This window comes from Vicugna pacos, chromosome 28 (assembly GCF_048564905.1).
Source record: "Vicugna pacos chromosome 28, VicPac4, whole genome shotgun sequence".
Classification (NCBI taxonomy): domain Eukaryota; kingdom Metazoa; phylum Chordata; class Mammalia; order Artiodactyla; family Camelidae; genus Vicugna; species Vicugna pacos.
This window is the reverse complement of record NC_133014.1, coordinates 10738071-10757968: the sequence shown is the minus strand read 5'-3', so window position 1 is coordinate 10757968 and position 19898 is coordinate 10738071. Positions and strand designations below refer to the sequence as shown.

The following is a 19898-nucleotide window of genomic DNA, read 5'->3' as shown; positions in this document are numbered from 1 at the left end:
GTTTTTTGGCTTCCAGCAGCAACCATGATGACATACCTCCTCTCATTTCAGCAGAAAAGATGGAGAATTGTCCAAACGTGTATTGAGAAAGCCTTTCCTGTCACTCTGCCTGGGGCGTTGGCCTTGGAGCCTGGAGGGTGGGTGGCGGTCATCGTCTTCCCCCGCAACAAGGTTGGAATGAGGAGTGAATTCGTCTGCTGGGGCTGCCATCAGGAAGCACCAGACACCAGGTGGTGTAAACAACAAAACTTCATTTTCTCACAGTGATGGCGGCCAGAAGTCTGAGACCAAGGTGGTAGCAAGGCTGGTTTCTTCTGAGACCGCTCTCTTTGGTTTGCAGGTGGCTGTCCTCTCCTCCCCGTGTCTTCACATGGTCTTCCCTCTGTGTGTGTGTGTGTTTCCTAATCTCTTTGTATAAGAACACTGGTCGTATTGAATTAGAGCCCACTCTGAAGACCTCATTTTAACTTGATTACCTCTTTAAAGACCCTATCTCCAGATACAGTCACTTTCCAAGGTGCTGGGGGTTAGGAACTCATCATAGGAATTGGGGGGGGGGTACACAGTTCAGCTCATAACAAGGAGGGAAAGGGGTCTGAGCAAAACAGGCTTCTTTTTGCAAAGTGGAAAAGGGAAGTGGAAATTGGATGGGCAACCAACAGGGACCAGGCTATGGGGAGAGACAGAAAACAGGTCAATGAATATGATCATTTCAGATGGTGAAAAATGCTTTCAAAGAAAAGGAAACAGGGTGGGTAATCAAGCAGAGGGGTGAGCAGCACTGGCGAGGGCGGCTGGGACGCCTCTCTGAGGAAGGGACATTTGCGCCCACACCAAGTGGACAGAGGACAAGGAGCAGAGCAGGGAGCGGGCAGCCAGTCCAGAGGCCCCGGGGGAGAAATGAGGTAGGCAGAGTCAAGGCGCAGAAAGGAGCCGGTGCCCTTGGGAGCATCACGAGCAGTGAGTGGTCCAGGAGGTCAGCAGGGGCCAGCTCACTTAGGGCTCTACGGATTTGGGCTTGCAGTCGAAGATCCAGCTGCCTTCAGGGGAAACACAGCAATTATGATTGAACGTGGAGTGAACTGAATTTCCACGTGGCCAAGATCTCTGCGGAGATATATCTGCCGCACGGGCAGACTCCAAACCACCGTAAAACCAGCCTCGGAGTGAGAGAGACCCCCTAGGGGGTGATGCTCTTGTCTCTGGCTTTCAAGCTCAGCCCCCAACCAAGTCTGGCCCCGACTACTGGCTGAAGGCAGGAATGAAGGAAGATGTGTAACTTAACTCACAGGACTCTGGGAACAAACTCTTCCTATGATGGAGCTCGACGGCTTGGATGGGGAGGTCAAAGGAGTCTGAGAAGCCGAGACCTCCTTCTGCAGCAGAGTCTGATCACTCAGCCGACCATCAAGGGAAGGAAGGCAGGCCAGATGTTGTCTTCAGGCCACTACAGGCCTGTGGTGACTCCTGGTCCCAGTCAACAAGGTATACATACAATGGAGCCTGTTTTTCCCCTAAAAAGTATATTTAAAGAGCTTCCTGGAGATAAAGAACCAGATGGCTAAAATCTAATTTTTCCTTTGAAGGTGGTCAGATTCAGAAAATTCTGTCAGCCCAAACCCGACTTTCCTCAAGTCATACTCTCTTGAAGTCATCCCAGGCCAGGCCAGGCCAGACGGGCGAGTCAGTGACTGACCCCCAGGGAAGCCCAGCCCCCGGCCAAGGAGGGAGGGGCAGACCTTGTGGCATAAATGTAAACCACCCGCCTGTGCTCTCTGAATTCCTGACTCACAGAAATGGTCATGGTTTTTAGCTGCTCAGTCTGGGGGTGTTTTATGCAGTAAAACCTCTTCGTGGTTCTCTCTGTGTGGATGCCTTTCCTAGTGCACCTGCGCCCCAGGTGGTCACCCCAGGCCTTGCTCGACATCACTTCATTTGAACACTTGAGATGCAGAGTCCAAATTCCAAGCACCAGGAAGTGGAATTCCAGCGTCGGCACACAGGATCTCGGTGTTTGCCACGTCCAGGCTACGGGGATGCTGTGTCTACGTCTGTTTGTGTATATATGTGCTACACACTGACCACCGTCTTTTGCTGCTTTTATTTTCATAGCGCTCATCGCTCTTGGAAGTTAGGGCCTCTTCTTGTTTATGTATATTATCTTCTCGCTTGCTACAACGTAAGCTCCATGATGTCCGAGGTCCGGGTGTCTGTCCACCTTGCCATCCACGGTGCCCTAAACGAATAGAACAGTGCCTGGAACACCGTAAATATCCAGGAATACTTATGCAGCTTAGAAACACTTATAGATTTTCATATGCACAAGGTGAAGTCATAATAAAAGTCCACCTGTGTGAGCTTGGTAAAAGCGGAGGCAGCGGCTGGTGGAATGTGACTGTTCAAGGCTGCCTTCTTCATGTGTCTCGTTGGGGCACGTGCTCAGATGCCCAACAAAGCCCTCAAGTTCACTGTGACCATCTGGTGATAGTCTGTTTTCGGCTTTTTTTCCTTTCACTTTGCCAGTGTTGTAGGTGTCACGTTTTAAAAATAAGATGATTTTCTGACGTTATCCCCAAACCGAGCGGACTTTCCGTCTCTCAGGAGCCAGTGATCCAGCTGACTTGTCCCTCATGTCTTCCTAGTGGCTGCTGAAGGCCGGGCCAGGGGCGCGGGCTCGCTGTGGAGCAGCTCTCCGTTCAGGCCTCTCTGTCCTTCCCACGGAGAGTCTGGTGGGAGCGCAGATGTGAGAACCGGGGACACCCCGGGGCCTTCTTTGTTTTAGGAACACAAATGCTCATACACTGTTTGTTGGGATAGAGAGTGGTGTAATCCTTATGGGGGAAGAATTGGCCCCAGAGACACAAAAGGCACAAATGCAACAAGACACATGCATCTTGCATCAATATTTTTAATATCAAAGGACTGGAAACAGCCCATATGTCAATCAAGGGTGACTGGTTGAATAAACAATGGTATTTCCTCATAATGGAGCATTTTATAGAACATTTTATCTGGTTCTATGGAGTAATATTCCATATACTGTTAAGGGAAAAAAGCAAGATCAAGGAAGGTATGAAATGAATTAGGATGCTTCTATTTATCATGTGCTTATATTTTTAAAATGGAAGAGTAGAATGAAAAAAGCTTGATTACCTATGGTAGGAAGAGGAAATCGGGTGGAAGGGGACTGGGTTAGAATATAGATTTCTCTGAATACAGCCCATTTTGTGGATTTGACTTTGGAACCATGTAAATAGTTAGCATAATTATTTTTAAAAATGAAAAATGGACTCTCTAAACATTTAAGCAAAACAAAGTGAAACCATTACCCTGACTCAAGCTTGGGGCATAACCACAGAGAGAGGAACGATTCCAAGTCGTCTGACTGTTGCATCCCTGATAGCATAAACCCTAAGGACAAAAAGAATTGCAAAAGAAAAATGTTAACCGTTTTCAGTCATTTCTGTGTGATAATTTTGGAATTGTTATTCTGAGGATTTAAAACATTGTGTAACTATTTTGGTGATTTTGAGAAGGAGGTCTTTAGAATGAGAGAAAGAGCAGATGTAAGACAATGAGGTTACATTAAAAATCCAGTAGTCCTGAGTTGAATTGGAATTATCAATGTAAACTCATGTAGTGTTTTTTCTTTAAAAAAAAAAACTGAGTAGAACCTATTTCCTAGCTGTATGCATTAAAACCAAGAAATAATGACCAAACCTCTACCCGTGAACCTTCCTTATACCCAGATTTTGATCTCTGATGATCACTCCCCACTGAAAGGAACTGGGGATCTCTGGGTCAAAAAAAAAAAAAAAGAAAAATAGATGACTTCAGGGCTGGAGCACAAATATACAAGATAAGCTCGAAACATCTTGTCACACAAGAGAACTACCAAACTATCAAAGACAACTAGGGTCATGTCGAAAGGAATCAGCCAACTTGAAGCAGTTCCCAAGAGCCAAAGACAGGATGGTCTGAGCAACCGTAAGGACAGCGACTGCAATGGACTGAAACATCCACCAAATACGTTTAAACCATGAGTTCGCAATGTCCTCAAGAAGAAAACAACCCTCACGGGGCCACTCGGAAAGACGGTGGTTCCCTGGGAACCACCTTGAAAACGGACAAGGGGGAAAAGGCAAGAATTTATCCTGCCTTTCCTGTACAAACCAGACCTCAGGGTAACCAAGTAATTGATGAAAGGAAGTTTCTCCTTATAAGGTTTGCCAGCTAATAAAGAAACAGTGGCACTAGAACATTATTTGCAACCCCTCAAGAAGTAATGGGTCTATGCAGTCACCATCAATGGCTGCTAACCTCAGAAAAGAGAGGCTACGAGAGATGATTCGCCCCTCCCCCACCGGAAGTACTTTCACCATCAGTAAAGTCATCTCGTGAAAATAAACCGACCTGGACTCTGAATTTCTAGCTATAACTACTGACAGATAAGAAATCGAGAAGGCAGAGGATGATGTTAAAAGACGCTGCAGAGATGCCCTCAGGAAAACCCAGACTGTGAGAAGTTCTGCAGGACGAGGGACCCAGGATGCTAGTCTTCTAGGTTATCCCAGTACCTGCTGCAGCATGAGAACTACTGCCACAGGTGAACGGAGATTTAAGAAGAGTATCGACAAATTAGAGCATGGACCTCTTTCAAACAAAAAATCATGAGCCACTCGGAAACTTGAATGACTAAATATTTGAAGGTATTAAGGAATGACTACTGATGTTTCAGTACTGAGGGTACACTTTTAAAAAAAGTCTTATGGTTTAGAGATGCAGACCGAAATGTTCACGAATGAAATGCTGTGAGGTCCAAGACCTGTTTCAAAATCAGCATGGGGTGGGTGAGAGCAGAGATGAAATACGATTGGCCGGGAGTTAATTCTTGAAATTGGTGACTGGGACAGGAGGTGCATTATTCTGTTCTATGTCTGTGTATGTCTGCAGTGGTGCCCAGTAAAAGGTTTTAGATGCTCCCTGCCAAATAATATGAAACTGTATTACCTAGAAAGGGATGCAAATTCATGCCTGTTAACAACTGCCTATTCTGAACCTGGCACAGACTGGAGCTATGAAAGGACAGAGGAGAAGCTGGTTTCTATGGGGAGATGTTGAGAGAGGCTAGAGAACAAGGTACCACATGGGAAGGGCCAGGCACTATGCACAGAGCTGGACTCGGGCGGGCATCTGTATGTGGGTCCCGTGGGGCGTGGTGAGGCATCTCAAATGGGAAGAGGTTTGGTGACAGCCGATCTTGCTGATGCAAATCATTGGTTTCAGCTGGGCCTGTGTGGTGTCCAAGTCCTCCCAAATCACTCCTCACCTGCTGGGAGGTAAGAGGCTTGGCCCTTGGCACCACCTTGCCCTCCCCCCAGCAAGAAGGAAGGACACACACCTGTGACATTTTACTTTCAGGAGCCTGGCCTCACCTTTGCCCCTCCCAGCCTGGGTGCTCTGCACAGGGGACTGGGAGGCGTGTGGGCTTCTGACCCGTCACAGCACCATTGAGAAACGCAGGGCTGGGGGATGGCTTTAATAAAGCCCTTAACACCCCAGAGAAGCAGACTTGCAGGCCCTCGTTCTCTTGTTGCAGACATCACAGCTGAGCCCAGAGGAGGAGAAAAATGTCAAAAGCAGCTCTTGCCTGGGTCTCACTGGTTGTCTGACAAAATAATACAAGGACAGGTGTCCGAGGAACCACCTGGATGGAGGGCCTCATCACTGAACTGGCAACACATTTGCCTTGGCTCCACCTCACACCAAAGCAAATACAAAGAACTTTTCAATAAAATGGGATGAAGTCTCACCTCAGTGAACATGTATGTCCTCACAGCTCAGCTAGCTTCGAAGTTGTCCCTCGCACAGTCTCCCCCACCCACTCCCAGCCCTGAGAGTGTTTTCTTTCCTCGGCCACCTTGCAGGCATCCCCCCTGCCCTTTGGCTTCTCCATCAGAAGTAGAAGGTCCTGGAAGTAGAAGTAGAACGGCAATCCAAGCATTTTTTTAAGCTCTCCACTGCCGGACGTTGCTTTACCAACCTCCCGCTTGGACAAGCCAAATTTCTATTGGTGGAGCAATTTCAGCATCATCTCCACGTTTTCTTTCTTATTCACTTATCCCATCGGGTCCAGCCTTGACAGGAAAGGCACCAGGTACCCCTCGTGGGAGGATGAGGGCTGGCTCACGGTCGAGGACAGGCCAGTGCGGGCAGGGAGGAGCAACAGACTTTATTTCTTCAGTTATAATACCAGGTTATGTTTTGAGACAGGATTTGTCAAAAGGGGATTAATTCAGGCAGAAGCTACGCTTGAATCTTGGTTCCTCGGTCTGGGAGAATCTGCACGGGGGTTCAAGCCCTGCCGTGGTTCTCTGATGAGAAGGGTGGCGGGCATGTTGCAGAAGGGATGCAGAAAAGGACATGCTGGGTTGTGGCAGGACCCCCTGGCCCCACCATGCCACGTGCGCAAGGGCTGGACGTGACCCTCAGCATGAAGAACTACATCTTAACAAGGCTGGACCATAACAACACGGGAGGACGGACAGTCATCTCAGACTTATTATAAGCCTTTCCCTCCCCGGCTAGTTCAGACTCACAATGCCACTCACAGCATTTAGAAAAGCTGCCGGTTCCCGTAAGTAAAGATGGAGAAAGTGCATCATTTAAGGGAGGGCCTTAAAGCAGGAAAAAAAACGTAATGGCAGCAGTTTGGGTTTTGTGGCCGCCTTTCTGTGCCACTGCACGGGACAGCGTGCAGAGCTGCCCTAGGAGCCTGGGGGTGCCGGGCAGGCGGGCAGGGGCCAGGCGGGGTGGGAAGAGATGTCTGTCAGAGTCAGTGCCCACAGCTGAGTCTTTGGGGAAGAGAAATGAGCCCAGGTTTCTGCACCCCGTGACCCCACGGCACCCTCAGAAGTCATAAGGGGACACAAAGATGGTGACCTTGGACACGTGGTTGGCCTGGAAGGAGCGGTCCAGGTATTCTGACATGTCAACGTCTACCTCCAGCGTCTGAGGCCCCTCCAGGGTCTGGACGAGGATCAGCTCCCCCGTCTGCCGGTCGGAGCGCTGCATCACAAAGTGGCCACGGCTGTTGCCGCCCACGATCCCGAAGCGCAGGCTGTTGGGGCCAGGCCGGCCTGGGGCCGAGGCCGTGGCCATGCGGAAGAGCGTGATGGGCGTCTTCAGGTTGGAGGGCAGAGAGAGGTAATGGAAGGAGATGGTCTTGGGCATGTGGCGGCAGGGTCTGCTGTCCATGGGGCAGGGGTTTCGTTCACACTGGCTGGAGCAGAGAGGCAAAACGGAGGGGGTCGTCAGCCTTGGGGAGAGTCAGGAGGGGCTGCTCTAACCAGGCTTGTCTGCCCTCCTGCAGAGGCCCCCAGAGTGACCCTTCTGGCCACCGGTGCTCCGGAGCTACCGGCCAGTAAGTGTGGCTGGCGTCAGGCCTGGCCAGGGAAGAGATGCTCCCCTGCCCCACCTGAAGCCACACGCATGTGCGTCTGTATGTGCATATATGTTTGTGTATGCTGTTACTCCTGTTTTTTCAGAAAAATAAAGCCGAGGAAGATACAAGAATGATGGTGCTGGCATCCAAACCAGGTGCCCTTCTACACGTGCTGAGACCCCAGCAGTTGGCTGGCAACATCCTGGAACGTGGTTCTCTACATGTGATGCACTTATTCTTCCCTTATGATGGACTTTGTAAGCACCTGATGTTTATTCGTAAGGCAGGACACCCTGCCCTCCTTAGTCGTTTGGAGTTACGGACCTGTGGAAGTGCTCGGATAGTTCCCTACCTCGTCCAACATGAGAGACAGAGACAGTTCAGCAGTTCTGGTGATTCATACAGTCACCATGATGCAGGTCAAACGGCACTTCCGGCTGTTAATCAGGGATGTCCCCAAAGGCTCTGACATACGGGTCCCTCTGTCCCTTCACTAAGTGACACCCGAGGAAGACGCTGGTGTCATCGCTCTCGGGGAAAAACTGCCACCCTTCAGCTCTACTGACTTTCTTGCTGTTTCTAATCTGCTGTAGCCCCCAAAGCAATTCAGGTATCGAACCTTGTGAGATCAATGCATTCTACAGACCGTGCGGAGGCCTTACTATCTCTTTTTCAGAAGAAAATATGTGTGCTTTATGATAGTTGCAGTTATTGTCCCTAAAGATCTGTCTCTTACCTTTTGGGGGATAAAAAAAACTCTTAGGTGCTGAGGGTACTAAAAGTTGAACCTCCTGGTAGCCGTATGGTGCGGCTGGAGCCTCCCAATTACCAAGTGAACACAGGAAATGGCCCTCTCCCAAATCTGTGTAACGTATAACTGCCTGCCTCTTCCCTCCAGTGGCCTCCCTGTCAGCAGGGAGTGCTTGGAACATTATTCCTAGTTCACAGGGCAGACTGGGTCCTTACTGCACAGAGCAGCAGTGCATTAAATGCAACCTCAGAGGGAAATGGATGCTCCGAGAAGCCCGAGTCCCAGCTCCCTGCCTTTTCCCAGACATACTTGTACCTTCTCCCAAGAACATCTAGGTGGAATCTGGTTCAGCCACGCTGGGAGGCCTGGGTGAGGGGTCTAGGTGGGTGGCCCTGGGTATACTCACAAAGGGGACGTCTTCACGTAGCTCACGTTGCCGCTGCCGTCGGGGCACTCCGGGCTGACGCACTGGAAGCCTCCGCCCGTGTTGATGCACACGGTCCCCCGGGGGCACACGTGCTGCGGGCTCGCACACTCATCGACATCTGAAACACCAGACACCCAGTGAAGGGGTAGATCCCCTGACGTCCCCTCCATTCCAGGCAGGCACTGGAATGAGGTGCTCCACACGCCGTGAACTTTCCGGACACCCAGCACTTATTCTTAAAACGGGAAGCCCTGTCTTCCTTGACCATTTGAAGTCCAGGTCTGGTGGAAGCGCTGCAGAGCCCCGCTGGGGAAGTCCCCTCCCCGGGGTCCTGTCTTTCTTCCTCGGGCATAGCAGGTCACAGAGATGCTGGAGGGCACAGAGGAGCATTACTGTCACATCGCTTCTCTCAGACCTGCCTCCTTCTCAGCCAGAGTGCTCTGGGGTCTGCCCTCTGTGACTATAATCAAGCCTTTTATATGTGAGTTCTCGGGCTGGAGGCTGGATTTCTTCCTAGCCACCACACAATCCTACGTGGGCCTTCTTGAGTGTTTGTGGAATGCAAGGATGGATGGAAGGATGGATGGGTGGTTGGGTGATGGCTGTCTGGATGCCTTCTGTCTCCAGCCCCAGGTTACCACTCCTCTGAGCCCTGCAATGGAACCCCACCAGGCCATCACTGAGCAGCTGCCTCTTTGCAGTCAGCCTGTGGAGGAGCCCTCTGGCCTCCTCCCCCAGTAGTTCAGAGCCATCGTCTGGGACCAGCCAGGCTCTCCCCAGCCCCGAGGCCACCTGCCTCGGCTGCAGCCTCACTCACCCTCACAGCTCTTCCCGTCGGCCAGGGTCCGGTACCCGCTGGGGCAGGCACAGCGGTAGGAGCCGGGGGTGTTCATGCAGGTATGCATGCAGAGCCGGGGGCGCCCCTCCTGCCCGTAGAGCTCGCATTCATTCACATCTGGGGACAGAAGTGCCCAGTATGACTCCAGGAGCCACGCGGTGGGTGTCCGCAGACCATGACCCAGAACAGCTGTGCCTCCATTCCTGGAGGGGATGGCGGCTGTGTCACCATCTCTGGCAGCTGTGGCTAAGGGGCTGGGTCTGGTGCGGCCACCAAGCCCTATCCCCAGCAGAGCACTGGGAAGAGTAGGCATGCTCCTTCTCCTTCCAAGTCGAGGTCCCCAGGGCTGAAGGGAGGAGGCGGGGAGCGATGTGGTCGATCCTAGGCGGGCTCCTCTGACTAAGGCTGATGACTAACTGGGGGCACCTGGCAAGTCTGGTGCAAGCAGCCCAAGGAGCAAGGGGTGGGGCTGCGGACCCAGACTCCCACCCTGGTTCCCAGCCCCACCTTAACTTTCCTTATCTTTGGAAATGGTGTGAGAGGGTTTCCGCCTATGTAAAATGAGGCTATTAGCACCAGCTGGCCAATTCTTATGTTCGAACTGCTAGTTTGAGTTGTTTTCAGAAGGAACTTTAGTAATCAGGAGAGGTTTGCAAAAATGGGCCAGTCGGTAAAGCTAAGAAGAGTGGGCATCACAGAAAGGGACCGGCCCCTGCGCAGCTCCGAGGGGTGGGGAGAGCTTGTCTATCAGAGACGAGATCAAGCTCCTCCCCGCCACCTGCCGTGAGATCCCAGCCAGGAGGGAGGAGATAAGGGGTCTCTAGGCTCTGCTACACGAAGCAGGAAGGATGGGGAGACCGGGGCCCCCTGGCTGCTTTCCCCACAGTCTTGCTTTCCTGGACTTCCCCTGATGTTTCCGCACTAGCCGTGTAGTAGGAACCATCAGCTCCACGCTCACCGAAACCGCGAGGTGGGCGGGGCTTTCTGAGGCCACGCCCAGGAGGCCGCCCGCCGGCCCGCCCTCTGCACCGCGGCGCCGGCGCGGTGCTCCGCAGGCTGCAGGGCGGCGGGTGGGAGCGCCCCCCGCACCCCCGGATCCGCTCCCGCGACCGGCCGGCCCCCTCCCCCGGCCCAGCCCGCGCCTACCCTGGCAGACGCTGTCGCCCGCGGCGCCGCTCAGGTGGAATCCGGCCTCGCAGCTGCAGTGCTGCGTCCGCTCCACCTGCGCGCATCGCGGCGCGCGGCTGAAGGCGGAGTCCCGGGCCTCGCTGCCCTCGGGGGCGGCTGCGGGGGGAAGACACCCTCAGGGCTGGGCCCGCGCCTCTGCCGTGGACCCGGCCTCGGAGGAGCACGAGACAGGGGCGCGGGCCCTTCTCCGAGCTTACTCTGGAAAGACGCGGAATTAACCAAAACGCAGCCGGTGGTCCAGGGCTCACCCGAAGGGGCGGAGGTCAGGGCACGTACAGGAATAGAAGACATATGAAGCAGCAAATGTCTGGGGGCAACACTTCCAACCTGACCTTGGGCTGGGTCCTATGTAAGGACATCGAGTATTGACAAAATTCATACTCTCAGGACGCTCTGCTAACCCCCACTTCCTTCCCCTTGAACCGAGATTCCACAGAAATCAAGACCACCAGACAGGACATGCCGGGCTTTTCTGGCAAAGGAATAGGACATCTTTAGCTGTTCTGCTGATGTGTGAAGGAACTGTCAACCCCGTGAAGGTGGCAGCAAGGAAGGATCTCAGACCAACTTCCCAGTCTGGAGAGTTTTCAACGTAGGAGTCACTCGCCCACCTGCATTTTCTTCCAAAAGAAGGATCAAAACTCTGGTTCCACAAAAGGACTAAACTCCACCCCAAACAAGCACTTCAGGGAACCAGAGGGATCAGTAGATGTAAAACAGAGAGGCAATCCCACTCTGTCTGCCTTTGGTGACCCATGGCCCCGGTCCTCCTCTCTCTGCAGCAGAACGTCCCCCCACCCCGCAACCCGCGTCGCTGCACAGCGGCTACGTACCAGTCTCGGCCTGATGCTGACAGCGGCTCCCAGTCCTTCCCGGAGGACAAATACATTTGTACTGGTTGGTGCCTTCCACGCACGTCCCACCGTTCTCACAAGGCTGGCTGGAGCATTCGCTGACATCTAGGAAAATAAATAGATCTCAAATACAGGTATGTGAATTCTAATTCTAAAATGAACATATAAAGAAACAAAGACGAGTTACCGTTTTTTCCATGGCAGGGTGCCTCCAGCTTTTGACCTTCCCACTCCATACTCACCATGGGCCTCCCGGTAAGAGTAGGGAGGGGGCCAGTGGGGGCTGAGATGCTGCCCACCCTCCATTCAGCAAGCCACGGACCCTGACACTCACGGTGCCCACCTGGAGCTCAGCCTGCGGTGCTGGCCCATCACCCAGCCATAGTCCACCTGGAGACACCATTGTCTAATTTGCAGTGTAGACGCTGAAGCCCGGTAAAAGCAGCCACCAGTTGGCATGTACCCACACTGCTTCTGAGTCACGCCTTCCTGTCCCCCAACTCTGCCCCCATCAGTCAGTGCCCAGGTCAAACACCTCTTGAACGGGAACTCAATTCAGGGTTGTTGGAAGAGGGAGGGTGGCCCATCAGAATGTCCAGAAATGGGGAAAATTAACTCTTTCCATATTGCCACCCAGAAGCCCTCCTGTGTTCGTTATTTTCTGTGCAACCAGAGAGGAGTCCATCCTGACCCTTGGCATTTCCCTCATGTTGAAAAAGAGGAACATTCCTTGTTTATATACAGAACAGTCCTGTGGAAAATCTATCTGGAGAGAGATACATTGAATAAGCCAGTGATCTCCCTGACCCCACCCACACAGGCCAGGTGAGGCCAGGTGTGGCCAGGCTCAGCGCCTTCCCCTGGAGGCCAAGCAGGGGAGAGACCAGGCGCTGGTACCACAGGTCACGCTCTTTCGCTCTCTGCCCATCACTTCACCGCCTAGTGGTCGGCCCACTTTCAGACCACACTGGTGAGCAACGATGGCGCTGGATGACGGCTAGAAGGAGGAATGCTATGCCCTGGGGCATTTGTGTAGTGTTGTTCCAGACACATTCCTAGAAACCGGTCGTCTGAAAACAGAACATATGGGGAGGGAGGGAAACAACACCAGGCTGAGATTACTGAGAAACTGAAATGGCTCCTTCCCCAGGGATAAGCGGCATTTAGATGGTCTGGGTCCTTTCGCGATGAATCAAGTTCATGTACTGGTCTACGTAACATCCCAATTACAAGGAGGCCGAAGGGAAGCCGAAGTCCCTGCCAACCCACCCACGGGAAGACTGTTGTTCTCATCAGGAGCAAAGCACCTTTTTCTCCCTCTTGATAGACACAGCAGAAAAGGATGCTTTTATGCCAACAAGGTCGTGCTTCCAGTTTTCTTCCCCAAGACACTATGGTCAAGTCAGTGAACTGACAAACCTTTTCTTCTTTGGTGGAAACAGCCTGTGTTCTGTGCATTAAAACTACGCGAGGAATTCCTAACGAGCGGATGTGGCTGGAGGGTTTTAAAAAATTATTTTTTTTCCAATTAGAAAATGTATAAATGTTCATTGTGGGAAAACGGAAGAGTACAAAAAAAGTGTCAATAAACAAAGAAATATTATCTGTAAGCTACCACACAGAGAAAAACTTACTATATTTTTAAATATGTTTAATATATCTCTCTCCAGATAGATTTTCCATAGGACTGTTCTGCATATAAGCAAGGAACATTTCTCTTTTCCAACATGAAGGAAACGCCAAGGGTCAGGATGGACTCCTCTCTGGTTGTACAGAAAAGAATGAGCACAGGAGGGCTTCTGGGTGGAAATTTGGAAGAGTTAATTTTCTAAAAAAAAATACAAATGAACTTATTTACAAACCAGAAATAGACTCACAGACATAGAAAACAAAATTATAGTTACCAAAGGGGAAGGGGCAGGGGAGGAATAAATGAGGAGTATGGGATTAACAGATACACACTATTATATATAAAGTAGATAAACAATAAGGTCCTACTGTACAGCACAGGGAACTATATTCAATATCTTATAATAACCTATAATGGAAAAGAATCTGAAAACGAATATATATAAAAGAATTTTTAAAAATCATAGATAAAAGATAAAAAAAGAATACATATGTATAGCTGAAGCACTTTGTCATGTTTCACTTGAAACTAACACACTATTGTAAGTCAACTAAAGTTAAATAAAAACAACAACAATAACCAAAAACAAACCCACATCTGTTGCTGTGTCTTCACTATCTCTGTACAGGACTCCAAGCACCCCGTCACCCAAGCCAGAGTCTGGGAGTCCTGACTTGTCTTCCCACTCACGTCCTGTGTGGGATGAGTTCCATCAGCTCATTCTCTAAGTTTACTTTCAACCTCCCCTGCCGCTTCTCTCGCCTGGACCTGCCAATGGCTACCTTAGCAGTTTCCTGGCTTCTGTTCTAGTCGCCTTAGATGCATCTCTACCCAGCACAACACGCACATCCAGCCACCACATCCCTCTTCTTAAACCTGTTTATTGTGCTTGGAACACAAACCCCGCCGCCTGCACGGCCTCAGGGCTACAAGAGCTGGCCCCTGTGTCTCTCTCTCCCCCCGGCCTCACTCACTCTCAGCTCACACGCTATTCCAGCAACAAGGTTCTATATTTTGTTTTCATTTCCTCAAACATGCTTTCCCTACCTCAGGGCCTTTGCACATGTTACTCCCGCTTCCCGGAATGGCATCCTCCCTAAGCTGCCCACTAGTCATTATTGTCATGTGGCTGGATCCTTTTCAACCCTTCCGTCTCTGCCTCTGAGAGGCCCTTAGCTTCCCCATCACCCCATGGTATTCATTCCCAGCCCTTGTTAGAGCCCATCAAGGCACCGACCACAAGTGTTGATTTGTTTACCTTTGTATCCGGTGACTTGTCTTGCCTCCACCTTGGAGGGTGAGCCCGGCAAGGTCAGGCAGTGTCTGTTGGATTCGGAATCGAATCCCTAACACAATGCTTTGTGCATTGCTGGTGCCCAGTGAAAATTAGTTGAATGAATGAATGAATGAAGGTTTTTTTAAAAAGGGGAGGGTGGGGAAGACTGGCAAAAACGATTCTTTTTCCCCAGCATGGCAGTAAGGGACCAGGGGATTTATTTCTCTCACGTTGTTTTTTGGTTACCCATGTTGTCAAAGGGTCAAGGCCTGTGGCTGTGGTTCCCCCATTTCTGGAAGCTTCAGATCTTAAAAACATGCCCTTCTGGGTAAGAAGAGAAAAGGGAACTCATCCAGGAACCCAAATGGCCGCTTTCCATTGCAGAGTTCCGGAGCCCACATCTGCCCACCGCGTTTTTAATGGTGTGATGATGTGTCATTTCCTTTCAGGCCAAGTTGGGTTCATCACCTTCTTTCTAAGCAGTTGACTGGATGTGGGAGGAGAGGCAGTTATTAAAGCCCTGCTGAATTGTTCACTGACGCAGTCTGGGTCTTGAAATAAATTCCCTGTAAGTAAGAAGATGATGTTCCCCCTGTGGTCACATACGCAGTGACCAGACTGCTGATAAGGCAATGAAGTGGACACGCAGCAGAACGTAGTCCCAATGGTCCCTACTTCCCCCTCTTGACAGGCTTGGGTGGTACCCCTTGGAGGCTCTTGCTGGAGACAGCGTGCATTAATCAAGTAAATTCCTGCTGAGAACAGAAATGTCAGCGCGGGCACCGCCCACTCACCTGGGGGGAGGTCATGTCCAGCGGCTGGCTGGGCATCTTGGTCGTGACGCAGGTTGATTCTATCACCACCAAAGGGTGAACCCCACGCCCGGTTTATACTTAAATTGTAAGATGAAAAATACCCATCTAAGCTCTCAGGGGGGCTGGCCACCACCTCGTTCCCTGAGGCAGTTCTTCTTGGGTGTCTAGACACTAAATGTGGTCCTTGTAGAAGTTCAGGGTGGGCTGCACCAAGCCATCCTCTGTCCTGCAGGTCAGGGAAGGACAAACGGCCAGGAAGGAGGCAGGGGGAGAGGGGGAGAGGGGGAGACCAAGAACATACAGCAAATCTGGAGTGAGCTGGAAAGTTTGAGGTGGCAAATGAGCATCACGTTGGACGATGGGAAAGGACAGGAGACCTGCTGGCCACATGTGTTAGTGGTCCTGCGGGGACATCTCGGGAAAAGGGCCTGCTCAGTGAGACTAGGTGCCCTGATCGTTGTAAGGGCTGTCTTGGCCTTCCCAAAACATCAGTGCGGGTGGAGGTGAGCATGTCCAGTATGTCTTACCTGGCCTGGGCGGCGCACACCCAGTCAGGACATGCCCTACTGCTGGCTGGTGGCTCAGCCCTTCTGATTGGTTAGGGCCCGAATGCATCTGCTCTTCAAAACGTCCAATATCCTTTCTGCTTCCGACAGTGGTAAGAACCAGTGAAGTGATATTTCTCAAAATTTAGTTAACATCAGAATCATATTAAAAAGGCAGATTTCCCAGGTCTCTTCCATGAAGACCTCACCCAACCTGGGAGGCCTGTTGAGGCCTCAAAGCCTGCGTTTTATAAGCTTTCTGGGTGACTCTGGAGCCGCAAAGGTTTGGGAACCACAGCACACAAGCTATGATAGAGGAGGCTCTGTTTTCCATTAAGGAGGTCCTGCTGCAAGGAGGTGAGGGACTAACACGTAACTAATGGGTGCAAGTTCAAGAGAGCAGCTGGCAGACGTGCCCAGGATTGTCTGGGAAGGCGTCCTAGTCAAGCTGCTAGATGGCGCTGGGCTGCAGAAGATGCTTTGGATCCGCACTTTACCAAGCAATGTGTCCCTTTGCTCAAGTCATTTCTTATGATTACATTCCTGAGCCTCTGGTGTATCTTATCTTCCTGCCTAAACACGCACTCTCTCAGCTCTCTTTTTCTGCAAACCCATCTTTTCTTTTTTCGGTTAATCCCAAACTAATTTACTCCTCCCCCTGCTTTCCCCTTTAGTAACCGTAAGTTTGTTCTCTATGTCTGTGAGTCTGTTTCTGTTTTGTAAACAAGTTCAACTGTATCATTTTTTTAGATTCCACATATAAACGGTATCATATAATATTTGTCTTTCTCTGTCTGACTTACTCCACCTAGTATGATCATCTTTTAGGTCAATGCATGTTACAGCAAATTGCATTATTTCATTCTTTTTTATGGCTGAGTAATATTCCATTGTAAACATATACTACAACTTCTTTATCTAGTCATCTGTTGATGGGCACCTAGGTTGCTTCCATGTCTTGGCTACTGTAGGAAGTGCTGCTCTGAACATTGGGGTGCATGAATCTTTTCAAATTAGGGTTTTTGTCTTTTCTGGATATATGCCCAGGAGTGGGATCACTGGATCAGATGGTAACTCTATTTTAAGTTTTAGTTTTCATCTTTTTTACTTACACTGTATGATGCTCACTGTAAATGTATATCCCCACCGAGGGCTGAATATTTGGATAATACTTGAGCCAGCAAGGAACAACTGCACGTGGGTAAAATGTGCTCTGCCCCCGGCACTGCTGGGGGAGTGTGGGCTGGTACAGCCCTTGTGAAGAGCAGCATGGTGGGACTTGGTCCAAAGGAAGGGAGCGTGCAACCAACTGCCCCCCAAGTCCAACCCCAGACAGATAACCCACAGACAAATAGAGGAGATCAGAAGACACTGTCAGCACTGTCTGTGGTGGTGGGGAGTAGGCTGCCACCTGGGTGTCCCTGACAGGGGCACGGACAGGTGAGATGCAGGTGCACATCATGGAAGATGGTGTGGTCATCAGACACATCCACATGCTCCGAGAGAGAGAAACCAACTGGGGTCTGTAACTCAATCTGTAAGTTAAAATACCTACACCCAAAGCAAGGACAATAAAACGTCGTTGTGTTCCCACCTCTGCTGCTGTAGTTTAACACGCACATGTGCTTAACCTGGATGGAGCGCTTTCAGGGACAAGGGTAAATCCGGATACTGGCGTTTCCCCCGTGTGTTTTTGTGTGTTACTTGGCTTGATTTCCTGGCTGGTTCCTGGATAGGTCTGAGAGCTGGTACCTGTCATCCTTCAAACCACTGTTCTTCCCAGCAGATGGGAAACGGAGGTCTAGGTCCACGAATGTGGTTCCAGTTGCTCTGTGCTTCTCATGTCAACCCACACCGTCTTTAGAAATGGCATATTTTCTGATCTTCCTTAATGTTTTCAAGTTATTTCTGCATTCAAAGTCCTCTCCATGCTGCTCTTCACAACTGACCGGTTTATAGACTTTGCATTTTCCCCTTCTACGCTTGGGCTAAAGTCATAGACCATCTGCCCCAGCAGCCGTCTTAGGAATCCTGTTCTGAAAATGACTGGTATCCGTGATGTTCTGACCATAGACGTTTGAAATGCCAACAAATTATGCGCGCCAAGTCTGATGTTCCTCTTTATCAAGAAAGTACTCTTTTCAAGCTTAGCACAGAGAGGAGGAGCCTTTTCATGTCTCCCTCTCATCCCAGTGGTTTCTCCTGGAGCCTGTCTACACCAAGTCCCAGAGCAGTCACAAAGGACACTTGAGAAATTTCCTCAACCCTGCAGGTCACCAACAGCCTCACAAACAAACCGCAGCCCCAGAACAAAGCAGCCCAGACAAGGAACGTTTCCCTGCAACCCCTCCTCTGGCCCCTCCCCTAACTCGCAGGAGGCTTCTCGCCCCCACATTGGTAAGAACAGAGTGCGAGGTGGAGGAACGCAAACTCTGGGGTCAGATTGTCTGGAGTGAATCAGCTCAGCCTGCCCCCCCGGCTGTGTGGCCTTAGGCAAGTTCCTTCACCTCTCTGTGCCTCAATCTCCCCAGGTGCCAAACAAGACTACACTGTTGGGAGAGTTTAAAGATGGTTTATGCAGATGGAGCCCAGCCCAGGCCTGGCGTGGAGGTCATCAGACACACTGGCCGCCATTCTGCAGGTGGAGGGGTGGTGGTGAAATCGGGCAGAAGGTGTCCCAGAGAATGAACCTTCCCATCCAGCAAGCCCCTGGGAAGGCGGACCGTACCTCTACAGTGGGGCTGCTCCCCGGTCCAGGTGCCGTTGGGAAGACACACCACGCTGCTGGGCCCAACCAGCCGGAAGCCAGGGTTGCAGGTAAAATGGACCTCGTGATCCACTAAGTACTTGCTCCCAAACTTTCTGCCGTCTGGAGGGGCGCTCAGAGCAGGACAGGAGACTGTAAGGAGAAGAGGGAAGCCCACGGCCATTTAGACATCACTCTGGATTACCAGGTGTCTCTCCTTTAGCTCCCGGGCTATGCACTGGGCTGGACATTTGAAACGCTATGCATCAGAGACTCCTCAAAGCACTCCTGGGCACAGGTCACGTATGCCCGCTTGGTGAAGGACGAGGAGATGGCGGCTCAGAGACACTGAGTGTCGTGTGCAAGGCCCGGCAGCATGGGAGGGTTGGAGCTGGGACCCCGCAGGGCCCACCCACTCGCTCTGCCCTCTCAGAGCCCCAGCCACCCGGGGTTTCCTTGGTTCACCTGAGCCGCCCCACCTCCAGGCCCCGGCTTTTGCCCTTCTCTCTGCGTGGAATGTTCTTTCCCCAGGACTTCCCGTCTCTGGCTGCTTCTCTCTCTTCAGGTCTTGACTCGAATGGCCAGCACCTCCCAGCGTGCTGACGACCGTGCTTAGCTAAACCGCCCCCGTGAGCTCACTTTGCTCCCTTCTAGCATCTGTAACCGTGGGAGTTATCTCACTGACGTGTTTGGAGGCAGTCTTCTCCCTCAGAATGCAGCTCCGGAGGGCGAGGACCACGCCCGGCCTCCGGTCACCCCTGCATCCCGGCACCAGCCCAATGCCTGGGACCTGGGGAGTGCACACTAAATAATTCTTGACCAAATGAACAAATGAAAAATGGTTTCTTGAGTTCTTACTATGTGCCTGACACTGTATTAGGAATTGGAGGTAATTAGTGAACAAAACAGACAAAACCTGGCTCTCAGGAAGCCCCCTTTCTAGCAGGGGAGTCCCTGGATAAGCAAAGTCCACAAGCAAATGGCAGAGTGTGACAAGAAGTGACAAATGTCACGTAGAAAACAAAGTAGGGCATAGTGCTGGGGATGCCAGAGAAGGGGCACAATGTGGATATGGAGGTCAGGGGAGGCCTCGTTGGGACAGAGTTGAAGAAGGTGAAGGCATCGCTGTGCAGGTATCCAGGGATGGCAGAGGGACTGAGCAGGTGCAAAGGCCCTGAGGTGGGAGTGTGCCTGGCAGATCTGAGGAGTGTCCAGGAGACCACTGTGGCTGCAGTGGAGTGGACGAGCTGGACAATAGTTGGGGATGACTTCAGAGAGGCAGCTGGGGGCCGAAGAGAGCAATGTCACACGGCATCTCAAAGAAAAGGCCGGGCAACTTGCTCGCTGACCTGCAGGCTCACAGCATCACTCTGGCTGTGGCTTG

At 51.3% G+C, this 19898-nt stretch overlaps 1 protein-coding gene across 1 annotated transcript in view; it reads right to left on the bottom strand.

Moving 5' to 3' along the window:
• Positions 1–2899: 2899 nt before the first annotated feature.
• FBLN7 (fibulin 7) overlaps positions 2900–19898 on the bottom strand; it is a 35600-nt gene continuing 18601 nt past the window's right edge. The window contains exons 3-8 of the mRNA XM_072951466.1: positions 18497–18667; positions 11482–11607; positions 10607–10744; positions 9440–9577; positions 8602–8740; positions 2900–7282 (exon numbers count right to left, since the gene is read on the bottom strand). Of these exons, the coding sequence (XP_072807567.1) occupies positions 6910–7282; positions 8602–8740; positions 9440–9577; positions 10607–10744; positions 11482–11607; positions 18497–18667 (1085 nt within the window). The 3' untranslated portion in view covers positions 2900–6909. The remainder of the gene's footprint in view (positions 7283–8601; positions 8741–9439; positions 9578–10606; positions 10745–11481; positions 11608–18496; positions 18668–19898) is intronic.